Source organism: Lithobates pipiens, unplaced genomic scaffold (genome assembly GCF_037356315.1).
Source record: "Lithobates pipiens isolate NorthernLeopardFrog02 unplaced genomic scaffold, aLitPip1_a1.2 Scaffold_8, whole genome shotgun sequence".
In the NCBI taxonomy this organism is placed as follows: domain Eukaryota; kingdom Metazoa; phylum Chordata; class Amphibia; order Anura; family Ranidae; genus Lithobates; species Lithobates pipiens.
The window spans coordinates 685,986,931-686,003,646 of NW_027507903.1; the positions used below are offsets into that span (position 1 = coordinate 685,986,931).

The 16,716-nt window shown below is 46.5% G+C and overlaps 1 protein-coding gene across 2 annotated transcripts in view; it reads right to left on the minus strand.

Moving 5' to 3' along the window:
* Positions 1–10,081: 10,081 nt before the first annotated feature.
* The window catches only part of LOC143962197 (non-receptor tyrosine-protein kinase TNK1-like), a 28,486-nt gene continuing 21,851 nt past the window's right edge, over positions 10,082–16,716 (minus strand). For both annotated transcript variants that reach the window (XM_077471528.1, XM_077471527.1), the window contains exons 10-12: positions 16,255–16,655; positions 14,694–14,789; positions 10,082–12,151 (exon numbers count right to left, since the gene is read on the minus strand). In XM_077471528.1, the coding sequence (XP_077327654.1) occupies positions 12,029–12,151; positions 14,694–14,789; positions 16,255–16,655 (620 nt within the window). In that variant the 3' untranslated portion in view covers positions 10,082–12,028. The remainder of the gene's footprint in view (positions 12,152–14,693; positions 14,790–16,254; positions 16,656–16,716) is intronic.

Below are 16,716 nucleotides of genomic sequence, written 5' to 3' on the forward strand. Positions count from 1 at the left end.
TTGGACCCAACTTTCACGCTTCCTTTTCACACTGACTACTATTCCAATCCCACTGAGTAATAACATGAGTTCAGTATATTGGGCCTGGTCAACCCTTTGCCACCTACTAGAGTACTTAGTATACTTCTATTTTAAGCCATAATATTGAAATGGAAGTCCCCGGTGGCACCCATTATTGGAAGCACCTAGTCAACTTGGCATTTCCACTCAGATATCCCTCTAGGGGCTGTCCCATGTAAAGCTCTGGGATATTTGGCTTAATTCAACTTCTTCAAACACCTCCTCAGAGGCGACCTCGTCACATCAGACCTAACCTCTTGGATCTTGGAACTTTCTGCGATCCACTGCAGAGACGGCCTTGTGTGGTATTATAGTTTGACACGTGAATAGTATGGCTCTCAAGTTGTGAGGGTGCGGTACCCTAGGAGAGGTCACTAGATACAGTATATCACTGGCTATATTACAGTCTGGCTTTCGCTTGAGAGAACTACACAGAAACTGCCCTTCTAAAACTCACTAACGATTTACTAACTGCTAAAACCAGTAGCCGCTACTCCATATTCTTACTACTGAACCTGTCTGCGGCCTTCGAAACTGTTGACCATCAGCTCTTCCTCAATAAACTCCGCTGCCTTGTCCTCCAAGATTCTGCTCTATCCTGGTTCTCCTACTTATCACAGCACATCTTCAGCGCTCTCCGCTTCCTCTTTCTATAAAGGTCCCCCAAGGTTCTGTCCTCGGACCCCTCCTCTTCTCAATCTACTCCTCCTCCCTTGGTCACTTTGTAACCTCCCAGTGGCTTCCAATATCATCTCTACACAATGACACCCAAATCTAGATCTCTACTCCTCACCCCTTCAGTCTCCTCTCGCATTACTGACTGACATATTAGCAGGGATGTTGCACCACTCCCTTAAACTAAATCTCTTTAAAACCAAGGGAATAATATCTCCCCTCCTGCCTGTGCCCCCCTCCATGATTTTTTCATTAAGGTCAATAACGCAACCATCAATCCCTCCCTTGAGGTCAATAATGCAATCATCAATCCCTCCCCTGAGGTCAATAATGCAATCATCAATCCCTCCCCTGAGGTCAATAATGCAATCATCAATCCCTCCCCTGAGGTCAATAATGCAATCATCAATCCCTCCCCTGAGGTCAATAATGCAATCATCAATCCCTCCCCTGAGGTCAATAATGCAATCATCAATCCCTCCCCTGAGGTCAATAATGCAATCATCAATCCCTCCCCTGAGGTCAATAATGCAATCATCAATCCCTCCCCTGAGGTCAATAATGCAATCATCAATCCCTCCCCTAACGTCAGGCTACTAGGTGTAATCCTAGACTATGACCTGTCCTTCCAGCCCTAAATTCAATCATTGTCAAATGCTTGTAAAATTCATCACTATAACATCTCCAAAATTCACCCCTTTTTAACAAATGAAACCTCCAAACTACTCATTCACTCCCTTATGTCTTGCTTTGACAATACCAACTCCCTTCTCTGGCTTGCCTCTCCATAGGCTATCCCCTCTTCAGTCTGTCATGAATGCTGCAGCCAGACTCATCAACCTTACCAACTGCTCAGTGTCCACCACCCCTCTCCACCAATCCCCCCCACTGGCCCTCCATTCGGTGTCCACCATCCCTCTCAACCAATCCCTCTACTGGCCCTCCATTCGATGTCCGCCATCCCTCTCCGCCAATCCCTACACTGACCCTCCATTCGATGTCCGCCACCCCTCTCTGCCAATCCCTCCACTGGCCCTCCATTCGGTGTCCGCCACCCCTCTCAACCAATCCCTCCACTGACCCTCCATTCGGTGTCCACCATCCCTCTCAACCAATCCCTCTACTGGCCCTCCATTCGATGTCCGCCACCCCTCTCCGCCAATCCCTACACTGACCCTCCATTCGATGTCCGCCACCCCTCTCTGCCAATCCCTCCACTGGCCCTCCATTCGGTGTCCGCCACCCCTCTCCGCCAATCCCTCCACTGGCCCTCCATTCGGTGTCCACCACCCCTCTCTGCCAATCCCTCCACTGGCCCTCCATTCGGTGTCCGCCACCCCTCTCCGCCAATCCCTCCACTGGCCTTCCATTCGGTGTCCGCCACCCCTCTCTGCCAATCCCTCCTCTGACTTTTGATTGCCCAGTGAATTAAATTCAAAATACTAACAACAATATACAAAGCTGCATCACCAATTTTGTTTCCAAATATCACCCAACTCTCCTCCGCTCCTCCCAAGACCGCCTGCTCTCTAGCTCTAGCTCGTCTCCTCCTCCCACGCTCATCTCCAGAACTTCTCCAGAGCCTCTCCCATCCTCTGGAACTCTCATACCTCTATCTGTTTGGCTGCCTCCTACTCTGACTGTCTTTAGGCGATCCCTGAAAACTCCTCTCTTCAGGGAAGCCTAGTACACCTCCAACTAATCTTTTATCACTTCCAGCAGCTTATTCCCCACAGTTAAAACCCTTTTGAACCACTTGTCCCCAGCCTATTCGATTATAAGTTCTTCTGAGCAGGGCCCTCTTAACCCTCTTGTATTTTATGGTATTGTAACTGTACTTTCTCCCTTTTATATTGTAAAGCGCTGCTCAAACTGTTGGTGCTATATAAATCCTATATGATAATAATAATAATCTTTCTGCTGCCATCTAGTGCCCATGTTGTATATTGTCATTTATCTGTCTGCCGCCATCTAGTGTTCATGATGTAGATTGTCATCTATCTGTCTGTCGCCATCTAGTGTCCATGTTGTAGATTATCATTTATCTGTCTGCTGCCATCTAGTGTTCATGTTGTAGATTGTCATTTGTCTGTTGCCATCTAGTGTTTCATGTTGTAGATTGTCTTTTATCCGTCTGCCGCCATCTAGTGTCCATGTTGTAGATTGTCATTTATCCGTCTGCCGCCATCTAGTGTTCATGTTGTAGATTGTCATTTTTGTCGCCATCTAGTGTTTATGTTGTAGATTGTCATTTTTGTTGCCATCTAGTGTTTATGTTGTAGATTGTCATTTGTCTGTTGCCATCTAGTGTTTCATGTTGTAGATTGTCATTTATCCGTCTGCCGCCATCTAGTGTCCATGTTGTAGATTGTCATTTATCCGTCTGCCGCCATCTAGTGCCCATGTTGTATATTGTCATTTATCTGTCTGCCGCCATCTAGTGTTCATGATGTATATTGTCATTTATCAGTCTGCCGCCATCTAGTGTCCATGTTGTAGATTGTCATTTATCTGTCTGCCGCCATATAGTGTTCATGATGTATATTGTCATTTATCTGTCTGCCACCATCTAGTGTTCATGTTGTAGATTGTCATTTATCAGTCTGCCGCCATCTAGTGTCCATGTTGTAGATTGTCATTTATCAGTCTGCCGCCATCTAGTGTCCATGTTGTAGATTGTCATTTATCAGTCTGCCGCCATCTAGTGTTCATGATGTAGATTGTCATTTATCAGTCTGCCGCCATCTAGTGTTCATGATGTAGATTGTCATTTATCAGTCTGCCGCCATCTAGTGTTCATGATGTAGATTGTCATTTATCAGTCTGCCGCCATCTAGTGTTCATGATGTAGATTGTCATTTATCTGTCTGCCGCCATCTAGTGTCCATGTTGTAGATTGTCATTTATCTGTCTGCTGCCATCTAGTGTTCATGTTGTAGATTGTCATTTATCTGTCTGCCGCCATCTAGTGTCCATGTTGTAGATTGTCATTTATCTGTCTGCCGCCATCTAGTGTCCATGTTGTAGATTGTCATTTATCTGTCTGCTGCCATCTAGTGTTCATGTTGTAGATTGTCATTTATCTGTCTGCCGCCATCTAGTGTCCATGTTGTAGATTGTCATTTATCTGTCTGCCGCCATCTAGTGTCCATGTTGTAGATTGTCATTTATCTGTCTGCTGCCATCTAGTGTTCATGTTGTAGATTGTCATTTATCTGTCTGCCGCCATCTAGTGTCCATGTTGTAGATTGTCATTTATCAGTCTGCTGCCATCTAGTGTTCATGTTGTAGATTGTCATTTATCTGTCTGCCGCCATCTAGTGTCCATGTTGTAGATTGTTAATAACCTTTCTGCAGTATGTTTCACACTCCTAACACACAAATTGCAGAGACAAGGTTTGCTTAAAATTGAACTTTGGTTCCCCCTTAAGGTTCTCTGTCTAATGACGTTTCACTCCTTTAGGAAGTGCAGTGTCCTCAGTAACGGTGTGTACTCAGCAATATGTGGTAGAAAGTGATCTCCAGGTGTTATTTAGGTTTCCCTACATTTTAAAGCCACTTATCTATATTATAGAAGCTTGTGTTGTGTAGTTGCTCCCCCTGGAGGGAGATGTTATATGACACAAGGAAAGTGTGATCTATGAAAAAAGGTGGATGGGGCTTTTAAGGGGGGAAAAAATAATAAAATGAAGGAAGAAGGCAAGGTAACATTAAAATTGATGCTCGGGTCCTGTCTGGAGGGAGCCCTGGTGAGCAGAGCTGAAGAGCTGAATCTTAGTGTATGGGAGACATTGGATTGTGGAGGTGGCCAGGAGGGGCCGCGGGGCCGGGTCACTCATTGTTCTTGGGGACTGCTAATGGGGCAGCTTGCTGGTTACCACCCAATAGGGGAAGAACTGCAGGAAAGACTTTTAGATGAAAGTCAGGGGCTTGGGAATGAAAAAAGATGTGGTGGGGGGGGGGGCAGGAGAAGAGAAAGAGGAGAGGAGAGAAGACAATGGAGAGGAAAGAGGAGAGAGGAGAGGAGAGAGGAGAGGCGATAGAAGAGGGGATAGAAGAGAAGATACGAGGGGAGAGGAGAGGAGAGACGGGGGGGGGGGGAGAAGGCAAGGGAGAGAAAAGAAGGGAGAGGAGAGAAGAGAGGAGAGGGGATAGAAGAGGGGAGAGGAGAGAAATTAGGAGAAAGGAGAGAGAAGAGGAGAGGGGAGAGAAGAGGAGAGAGAAGAGAGAAGTGGAGAGAGACAAGGAGAGAGGAGAGGAGAGAGAAGAGGAGAGAGATGAGGAGCGAGGAGAGGAGAGAGAAGAGAGAGATGATGAGAGAGGAGAGAGAATATGAAAGAGATAAGGAGAGAGATGAGGAGAGAGGAGAGATAAGAGGAGCGAGGAGAGGAGGAGAGAGGAGGAGAGAGGAGAGGAGAGAGAAGAGGAGAGAGATGAGGAGAGAGAAGAGGAGAGAGGAGAGAGAAGAGGAGAGAGGAGAGGAGAGAGAAGAGGAGAGAGGAAAGGAGAGGAGAGGAGAGAGAAGAGGAGAGAGAAGAGGAGAGAGAAGAGGAGAGAGAAGAGGAGAGAGAGGAGAGAAAAGAGGAGAGACAAAGGGAGAGAAAAGAGAAGAGAGATGAGGAGAGAGAAGAGGAGAGAGGATAGAGATGAGGAGAGAGGAGAGAGAAGAGGAGAGAGATGAGGAGAGAGGAGAGGAGAGGAGAGAGAAGAGGAGAGAGGAAAGGAGAGAGATGAGGAGAGAGGAAAGGAGAGAGATGAGGAGAGGAGAGAATAGAGGAGAGAGGAGAGAGGAGAGGAGAGAGAAGAGGAGAGACAAAGGGAGAGAAAAGAGGAGAGGGATGAGGACAGAGATGAGGAGAGAGGAGGGATGAGAGGAGAGAGGAGAGGAGAGAGAAGAGGAGAGAGAAGGGATGAGAGAAGAGGAGAGAGATGAGGAGAGAGAAGAGGAGAGAGGATAGAGATGAGGAGAGAGGAGAGAGAAGAGGAGAGAGAAGAGAGATGAGGAGAGAGGAGAGGAGAGAGAAGAGGAGAGAGGAAAGGAGAGAGATGAGGAGAGAGCAAAGGAGAGAGATGAGGAGAGGAGAGAGGAGAGGAGAGAGGAGAGAGAAGAGGAGAGAGGAGAGAAAAGAGGAGAGAGAAGAGGAGAGAGGAGAGGAGAGAGAGGCGGGAGAAGAGGAGAGATAAAGGGAGAGAAAAGAGGAGAGGGATGAGGACAGAGATGAGGAGAGAGGAGAGAGAAGAGGAGAGAAGAGGAGAGAGAATAGGAGAGAGAATAGGAGAGAGAAGAGGAGAGAGATGAGGACAGAGATGAGGAGAGAGAAGAGGAGAGAGATGAGGACAGAGATGAGGAGAGAGAAGAGGAGAGAGATGAGGAGAGAGGAGAGAGAAGAGGAGAGAGATAAGGAGAGAGGAGAGAGATGAGGAGAGTGGAGAAAAGAGAGGAAAGGAACCTCATTACTGTATCTAACTCATACAAATATTATACTGATGACCCCAAAATAGGGATAAAACTTTTTCGCATTAAAATGAGAAGAAAAGAGATTTAACCTTAACTTAATCACTTTCAGACCGGACCAGAGGTCTTTTTACAATTTGGCACTGCGCTGCTTTAACTGGTAATTGCGCGGTCATGCAATATTGTACCCAAACAAAATTTGCGTCCTTTTCTTCCCACAAATAGAGCTTTCTTTTAAAGGTATTTGACTGACTCTGCGATTTTTATTTTTTGCGATATAAACATAAAAAGACCGCAAATTTTGAAAAAAAAATGATATTTTCTACTTTTTGTTATTAGAAAAATCCAATAAACTCAATTTTAGTCATACATTTAGGCCAAAATGTATTCAGCCACATGTCTTTGGTAAAAAAAAAGTCAATAACTGTATATTTATTGGTTTGCGCAAAAGTTGTCACATCTACAAACTAAGGTACGTTTTCTGGAATTTACGCAGCTTTTAGTTTACGACTGCCTATCTCATTTCTTGAGGTGCTAAAATGGCAGGGCAGTACAAAACCCCCCCAAATGACCCCATTTTGGAAAGTAGACCCCCTAAGGAAATTGATAAGAGGCATGTTGAGCCCATTGAATATTTTATTTTTTTGCCTCAAGCGATTGAATAATGACAACATTTTTTTTTTTTTTTTTTTTTTTTTACACAAAGTTGTCACTAAATGATATATTGCTCACACATGCTATGGGCATATGTGAAATGACACCCCAAAATAAATTCTGCTGCTTCTCCTTAGTACGGGGATACCACATATGTGGGACTTTTTGGGAGCCTAGCCGCGTACGGGGCCCCGAAAGCCAAGCACCGCCATCAGGCTTTCTAAGGGCGTAAATTTTTGATTTCACTTCTCACTAACTATTACAGTTTTGAAGGCCATAAAATGCCAAGATGGCACAAAACCCCCACAAATGACCCCATTTTGGAAAGTAGACACCCCAAGCTATTTGCTGAGAGGCATGTTGAGTCCATGGAATATTTTATATTTTGCCACAAGTTGCGGGAAAATTACAAACTTTTTTTTTTTTTTTTTTCACAAAGTTGTCACTAAATGATATATTGCTCACGCATGCCATGGGCATATGTGAAATGACACCCCAAAATAAATTCTGCTGCTTCTCCTGAGTACGGGGATACCACATATGTGGGACTTTTTGGGAGCCTAGCCGCGTACGGGGCCCCGAAAACCAAGCACCGCCTCAGGCTTTCTAAGGGCGTTACAGTTTTGAAGGCCATAAAATGCCAAGATGACACAAACCCCCCCCAAATGACCCCATTTTGGAAAGTAGACACCCCTAAATTTAGGGGTACACTAGTGAGACTAGGTAATAAATGGCGGGTGCCCTGAAACTATAAAAAAAATAACTAACCAACCAGCGTCACCTGTAACAGTTATATGGTGATCACTGGTGAAAGGGTTAACAAGGGGGCAATCAGGGGGCTTTATGCGGTAGTATATGGGGGTCCCTGGCGCTATAAAAAGCTGCGGCGAACCTAAATACCTACCTGCCTAACTAGCGTCACCTGTGACACTAATACAGTGATCAGAAAAACGATCGCTTATTAGGCTGGGTTCACACTGGAGCGATGCGGGAACGCCACGAATCCGCGGCGGGTACCCACATCGCATGCCTCCCGGCGGCAGTTCACACTGTCCTATGCGAACTGCTGGGAGTGTCAGTGAAATGTTAATGACACCCCCAGATCAGTTCGCATATCGCAGTGCGATCTGCAAACTCGGATCGCATGGTGTGAACACCCATGCGATCCGATTCTGCTGCGGACCAAAAAAAGGGTCCCGTGCGAGTTTGCGACGGGTGCGGCGGGTGCGACACGAATTCAGCCATACTATCTGTATGGCTGAATTTGAATCGCACAGAGATCGGATGTGATTTGCACTGCAGTGCGGTGCGAATCACATCCGTTCTCATAAACCGCTGCAATGTGAACCCAGCCTTAGTGACACTGGCGACGGGGGGTGATCACGGGGTTAAACCTTTATTGGGGGGTTAGGGGGGTACCTTAGAACTAAAGGGGGCTAACCCTAACTGCCCTAACAGTTATTAGTCACAAATGACACCCGCCGGGTGATCAGGGGGTTAAACCTTTATTAGGTAATAAATGGCGGGTGCCCTGAAACTATAAAAAAATAACTAACCAACCAGCGTCACCTGTAACAGTTATATGGTGATCACTGGTGAAAGGGTTAACTAGGGGGCAATCAGGGGGCTTTATGCGGTAGTATATGGGGGTCCCTGGCGCTATAAAAAGCTGCGGCGAACCTAAATACCTACCTGCCTAACTAGCGTCACCTGTGACACTAATACAGCGATCAGAAAAATTATCGCTTATTAGGCTGGGTTCACACTGGAGCGATGCGGGAACGCCACGAATCCGCGGCGGGTTCCCGCATCGCATGCCTCCCGGCGGCAGTTCACACTGCCCTATGCGAACTGCTGGGAGTGTCAGTGAAATGTTAATGACACCCCCAGATCAGTTCGCATATCGCAGTGCGATCTGCAAACTCGGATCGCATGGTGTGAACACCCATGCAATCCGATTCTGCTGCGGACCAAAAAAAGGGTCCCGTGCGAATTTGCGGCGGGTGCGGCGGGTGCGGCGGGTGCGGCGAATGGCTGAACTCGAATCGCAGAGATCGGATGTGATTTGCACTGCAGTGCGGTGCGAATCACATCCGTTCTCATAAACCGCTGCAATGTGAACCCAGCCTTAGTGACACTGGCGACGGGGGGTGATCACGGGGTTAAACCTTTATTGGGGGGGTTAGGGGGGTACATTAGAACTAAAGGGGGCTAACCCTAACTGCCCTAACAGTTATTAAAGTCACAAATGACACCAATGCAAAAAAAAAAAATATGCATTGGTGTCACTGTGACTGGGGGGGCAGGGGTAATTGGGGGGGTAAAGGGGGGGTGTGAGTGTGCCTGGCATGTTCTACTGTGTAGTGTAGTGCTTGTGCAACTCACCGAACCTCTCTCCTCAGTGCCGGAACGAAAAATACCGACACAGAGGAGAGATTACATCACTTCCTCTCCTGTGTTTACATTACAGGAGAGGAAGTGATGCAATGCTTCACTCCCATTCGTCAGGAGCGATCGCGAGGGGGTGGCCATGAATGAATGGCCGCCCCCTCATCACCGATCGCTCCTGCACGGATACCGACCGCCGCTGGCACCGGGCGGGGGCCCGATTGGGCCCCCGACCCGCGGGAAGGCAGGGACGTACATGTACGCCCATATGCCTGCCCGTGCCATGCTGTCGACGTACATCGTCGTGCGGCGGTCGGGAAGTGGTTAAACTAGGTAGAGGGTTCTTTACTGTAAGACCGGAAAGGATGTGGAATTCCCTTCCACAGGCGGTGGTCTCACCTGAATGACTGCAACATACAGGGAAATACAATGTAATACTGACATATAATCACACACATAGGTTGGACTTGATGGACTTGTGTCTTTTTTCAACCTCACCTACTATGTAACTATGTAACTCCTACCGTGCCATGAGTTGGACGCAGTATTGGGGTTCCAGTCACTAGGGAAGAAGTCTATGCACACAAGCTCTTTCACTACCAGGGCCTTCTATCGCCTATATCAAGTCACCACCACTTCCTGACCAGCTGGCTGCTTATGCACTCAACAGTAGTATTGTGGTCATTAGCAAAGTCAATGTCTCCTCCTCTAAATAGCTTCACTGAAAGACATCTGCACTACATCTTCTATAACTCATCTTGTCCCTGGTTGTGAAACCCGTTCTGGGCTACAGCAAGCACACATGCACCCCTTTACAGTCATACTAAAGTGACTTCAGACCAGGCAAAGTTATGTAACAACAAAGTTCTTTACTAAAAAGTTGTTAAAATATACAGAATATACAGGCAATTGTTCATAAATCTCTTTCCTACTACAAAGGGCTTCTTCCTGCCCCTCAGATGTTTTCTGGTGCCCCTGCCCTATGAGGTGGTCATACCTCATATAGGTGAGAAAGTCATTTTGGAGTCCATTAGCCCACTTAGCAGTGGCACGGTTCCATATCCCTGGAACCTCCCCCGACTGGGTTCCCACAAGTGGGGGAGGGGTTTCAGAAGAAGAAGCCGTTACATCCTGAAACAGCTCCTCTTCCCTTCCCATCATGGAGCAGAGCTGAACTGAACCCCTACCCTAAAGGCAGCTCCCCTTTTAATGGTTTTCCCTTGCAGAGGGCGGTACCTCCCGAAAAAGCCCGGGAAAACCTAGCCAGCAGTGTTAACCCTTGCTTCTCAGAACGTACCGGCTCTGCAAGGCAACATAACGAAACAGCGCCGTTAACTCATATTACAATATACAGTCTAACACATAAATGCAAACAAAGCAATTAGAACAATAACATATACAAAAATACACATAACACAGTAAGCCCCTCGGAAGCACCTGCTTGCATGCCTTAGTTGAACTGCTGATTCACTGATGTAGAAATTACACTTATTATTATTATGGCCAAATGCCCCGAGACCCCCATATCATTGCCTATTAGAAATGTGTCAATGGCCGGAATTACTACCAGACCCAAATCTCATCTGTTGCATTTATGCCTCGGACTTGGATCTCCTTCCCATTTTATGGTTTCCTAAGTCTTGATCCTTTGTAGATTACAATTTGCCAAGGCCGATGTTAAATTTCCGATGTCATGTCGCCCTACCCCAACCCATCATCACCAGTCCCACCTTTGTAAGAAACTTTGTCCAGCGAATTTCCTGAATTTTTTTACAAAGTAAAACATTGCACCGTACACACCTTACCTTGAGAGAGGAGGACTATGTCCAGAAGGTTTCCCACAATGGTGGCCACCATGAGCCCCAGTCACTGATGGTACAGTCTACGGGTTTGTTGGGCTTCGACTATTCACGATCACCGAGTTGGATATCATTATTGGCATTGCCATCTCAGCACTACGCACTTAGCCCCCACCCACATCCCATCTTATCAGGCCTGGACGAGTTCCCTTTAAATAATCATTTATGGTAAAGTTTAATATAACGTACATTAATATTATCTATCCATACATCAGAAACAAACCAAAACCCCTGGTGGTGGTAAAATAAAATGATAATTATTGTTCAAAATATTTGTTCTCTTCACAGCTCCTCCTACAGGTTCTCAGACTCTTCTTTCTGAAAACGCCAGCTGGGGCTTAGTGTCACGCCAAGCTCAACGTGGCAGTGGCAGTGGCAGTTGATCTTTGTGCAGTAAAACATTCTATGACTGGAATGCCCTCTTTGGTAGCTGACCATCGATGATCCACCAGTGATGTCCTAAAGCAAGAACACCACCAATAAACGTGACACCATTTTGAACACGAGCACATGCCAGTTCCAAGTTGGACACCAGAAAACACAATCTGGTCCTTCTCGATTTTGGACACAGATGATGCAGAGGTAATACATTTAGCATGTTGCTGCCCTATTTTACTAAACGGTTTAGCCAGGGAAATTCCTCCAGTGAAATTTCTCCATTACCGCCACTCGGTTCTGCTGGGACCTCAAAAGTCAATTTATTGGCAGATGGGATGCTGAGAACGTGGTAGGCTCAGAATTCAGAAGAAAAGTCAACCAGTGCATTCAGAAGCTTCTACCATCTCTACCCGGACACCAGTTTAAGACGTCTCTGTGTGTAGAGTAAGAACTGTGATTGAAAATCCAAATATGTAGAGCCATGTTTATCGATACCTCTCTAGGCAATCAAGAATTCTGAATATCTCCGCAAGAAGGGAGGAACCTTCACTCAGTCCCATTAGTGAGGGTTCCTATGTCGCAGGGCATAGTTTAAAGCTGCTTCCTGGTTCCAGTTGACGTTCTCCAGAATGCGGCGGCACTCCTCCTTACTGTACCGACTCATGTTGTACAGATGGACCACCTGAAGAGAGAGAAGAAAGAACTGCATGACAACAGAGCTTTACATTGGGAAATGTGGGTCAATTCTACTGATGTGCTCTTAAGAAGTTTATTGTTACAAAAACTTGATCATGATGCTGCATAAATCAAAAAAACATGAAATAGGCACAGTAAGCCAACTGATCAAAATGCAATGGATGTCTCCTGTGGGGTGTATCCTGAATAAGGAACCAGGGCTTTAAATAATGTTTACACCTCTATTCCCCATGACAGAGTTGACAATTCCCTCCAACTTGTTCTAAAAGTCCCACTGTATTCCTGTATTCGTAATTTAAGATGACTCCAATTTGAATTCTTATGACAACCCCATCTTTTGGCATCCCTACCTCCTGACAACCCCACCTTCTGATCACCCCACCTCCAGACAACCCAACCTTCTGGAAAACCCACCTTCTGACCACCATAACTACTGAAATCCTTCCCTAACAATCCCCACCTTATGATAACCCCACCTTCAGACTTCCCCACTTTCTGACCACCCCACCGTCTGACAATTCCAACCTTCTGACACCCCCACCCTTTGCCCTACCTCCTGACAACCCCATCTTCTTATTCCCCCACCTTCTGACCACTCCACCTTCTGACAATCCCCACCTTCTGACAACCCAACCGTATGACAATCCCTATCTTCTGCCCACCCCACCTTCTGACATCCCCCACCTTCTGACAACCCTACCTCCTGACCACCACACCTTCTGACTAGCCAACTTTTGACCACCCCACCTTCTGAAAATTCCTATCTTCTGACAACTCCACTTTCTGACCACCCCGGCTTCTGATGGTCCTACCTTCTGACCACCCCCTCCTTCTGACCTACCTCCTGGCAACCATACTGTACCTCTTAACCACCTTCTGACGACCCTATTTCCTGACAACCCCACCTTTTGACCACCCAAGCTTCTGATAACCCCACCTTCTGACTACCCATCTTCTGACTACTCCCCTTCTGATCACCCCACCTTCTGACAATCCCTATGTTCTGACCACTCCACCTTTGGCCCACCCCACCTTCTGATGACCCTACCTCCTGACCACCCCATCTTCTAATGACCCTACTTCTGGACCACCCCACCTTCTGACCACCCCACCCTCTGACCACAACACCTTCTGACAACCCTACCTGCTGACATCCTCACCTTCTAAGGACTCTACCTCCTGACAAAACCCACCTTCTGACCATCACACCTTCTAACAACCCAACCTTCTGACCACAACACCTTCTGACAACCCCCACCTTCTGATGACACTACCTCCTGACAACCCCACCTTCTGACCACCCCACCTTCTGACCACCCCACCTTCTGACAATCTTCACCTTTTGACCACCCCACATTCTGACCACCTCCACCTTCTGATGACCCTGCTTTCTGAAATCCCCACCTTCTTACCACCCCACCTTCTGACAACCCTCACCTTCTGATGACCCTACCTCCTGACAATCCCACCTTTTTGACCACCCTACCTTCTGGCAACCCCCACCTTTTGACAACCATACCTCCTGATCACCCCACCTTCTGACAGCCCTACCTCCTGACTCCTCCACCTGCTGATCACCCTACCTTTTGTTTCCCCCACTTTATGATCACCTTACCTTTTTTGGAAAGATTGTCTTCCACCCCTAAATGTGTATTGATACTGCCCTCTAGGAAACTCGTGTTTTTTAAGCTACAATATAGTTGCCTATCTATACAATAACTTCAAAGCATGATTTGATTTTGCTCTGGAATGTCATGATATGAATTACATATTTTTATGAAGATATCACCTGGAAGTTCACTGTGATGGTGCCAAGGGCTCATGCTATCTTGTCTCCAAGCCACACAGTATGGTGAAAGGCTGTAGCAGCCAACAGGCCTTAAAAATAAGTCTCAACACCCAACCCAAATTATCTTTTACAGATTTTCTGCTCTCTTTTGGTATATTTACAATAGTTTCCATTTCTAACCTCATGTTTTGAAAATGCTAGTGCCAGGCTGTTATGCTGACCCATATGCTTTAGTTCTGACTGAGGCATTGATCTGGACCAAGAATACAGATGAAGGATAAAGCCTTCCCTGATCTCCAGGCTTGTTCTAGGTCAGTAATGCAGAACGTATTATAGTCAGCCAGGGAACTAGTCTCCTCAGAAGGTCCTCCATGGCCACCAGGGAATAATTTCTCAAGATTGTACTCAAACCTCCAAACTATTCCGGGCACCGATGGTTCCAATCTTTGGGTACTCAAAATGAGGCTCTTTTAAATAGCACATGTGATATTGTGTAGACATTTGGGTGCTGTTGTGTGCGTTGTGGATCTCCCTCATGTCCCAGATGTTATGGTGCCGGCATCCTGGGCACACTTGACCTCAGTAATTCATACAATGGTTTTATGCCCCATGAAGATGTTCTCACACAGCTACAGTATGTGCCGAGCACCAAGGATGAAGATGAGACATTTGTCGGCGACTCCCAATTTACATTCACCTCTGATATGAGCAGTTTATTGATTTATTAGGAAACTGTCACCTTTAAGTGCTGGACGGCCCGTGTCACGTCTCCTCCGAAGAAACGCAGGGCTTCATGGCACTTCTCTGGTGTCACTCCATGGATCTGATCCTCCACCTGCAGAAAAGTAGACATTATAGACATTATACTGTGTATCCACATCCGCCAGGTTTTCAGTGGTGCCTGTAAAATGCATTGTTTCTGTTAAGGTGTACCCATCATGAAAAGGAACGTGGAGGTTGCAGTTTTGAGTCAGTGGTAAATAAATTCACTTTACTGTTGATCTGATGCCTCCACATATTTCATTGGATGGATTATTTATGGATCTTTCAGCGTAGAAGTAAAGGGGCCGTGTTTGGGGCCCTATAAAGGAATCTACATCCTGATAACGTATTGCCCACAGAGGAACATTTTAGCCAGCCTGACTGTGGATCAGCAAACGTCAACATCAAAAGGGACTATTCCTCTCATTAATATATACGTTGGAAAACCGTTCCTCGCACTGACATCAATGATGGGGCACTATTCCTTTTACTGACACCAATGGTGGTGTACTATTCTTTCCACTCATTCCACACAAATGATGGGGAACTATTCTTCCCACTGATACCAATGATGGGGCACTATTCTTCCCCCTAATACCAATGATAAGGCACTATTCCTCCCACTGACACCAATTATGGGGCACTATTCCTCCCACGAATACCAATGATGGGACACTTTTCCTCCCACTGACACTAATGATGGAGTACTATACTTCCCACTGACACCAATGATGGGGTACTATTCCTCCCACTGACACCAATAATGGTAAACTATTCCTCCCACTGACACCAGTGATGGGGCACTATTCCTTCCACTGATATCAATGACGAGGCACTGTTCTTGCCACTGACACCAATGATGAGGCACTAATCCTTCCACTGACACCAATGATGGGGCACTATTCCTTCCACTGACACCAATGATGGGGCACTATGCCTCCCACTGCCACCAATGACAGGGCACTAGTCCTCTCACTGTTACCAGTGGCACTATTCCTGCCACTGAAGCCAATGTTCGGACAATATTCCTTCTCCTACTGACCACAGGCATAGTTTACTCTCGTTGACCACCAAGACCAGAACATTTGCTTCTCCCACTGACCACAGTCTGGCCCTCCTAAAAATCTGAAGAACAGTAAACTGGCTCTTTGTTCGGGAAGTTTGGAGACTACGGATCCAGATGAAAAAGATCAAAGATGGTGTTGCATCTAAAAAGGAAGCCACAGTCCCTGAAGGCCTACTCCATGTAGATTGGCTGTGGAGAGTAGGAGTGCTCCTCTGCTCCATCTGGCTGTCCTCCTTTCCACAATCTGACACATTTAAGGTCCTAGACACAGAATTTCCAAGTTATGATCCCTTCCTGTCCCTCTCAGTGCCAGACTGAAGACTATGGGGAATCACTGGAGCTTGAGATTGGCAATGGGGCATCAGGAGAAACTAATACAATTTCATTCCCATCAACCAGCTCCCTTGCTACTCTAAACCCAAAATGTTTGAAAAAGTGTTTTAATAGCCTCTAGACCACTCAGTGTCCTTACCTCTCTGATCTTTTTCAGCAGTTCTCCGTGTGTCATCCTCTTGCTGCTTCTTCGAGGTGAACAATCACGTGTCAGTTCAGGGACAATCACAGTTTCTTTAGGACCCAAGTTTGGGTTAGATGGAAATTTATCTTTCTTAAAGCTCATGGACTGACTGTGGCAATTCATGGTGGGCACAGCCAGAAACCCATCCTTGGAGCATGTTGTTTTGTGAGGAGTTGAACGACGGTGATTGTCCACCAAATGCCGTGGGGGCTGGTCACTCAGTTGTCTTGAAAACAGTTTATGGGACGGAGCTGCTATGCAATTCATTTCCAATCTGCAGGGCTTAGATGAGGGCTGGCTATGAGGCTTGTCCTTTATAAGCCATTCAGGGATGTTATCCAGACTTCTAGACATACCTGAGGAGGCAATTCAGATGAATGTGAGAGAAAAGATATGAGAAAAATTGGAGAAACAGAC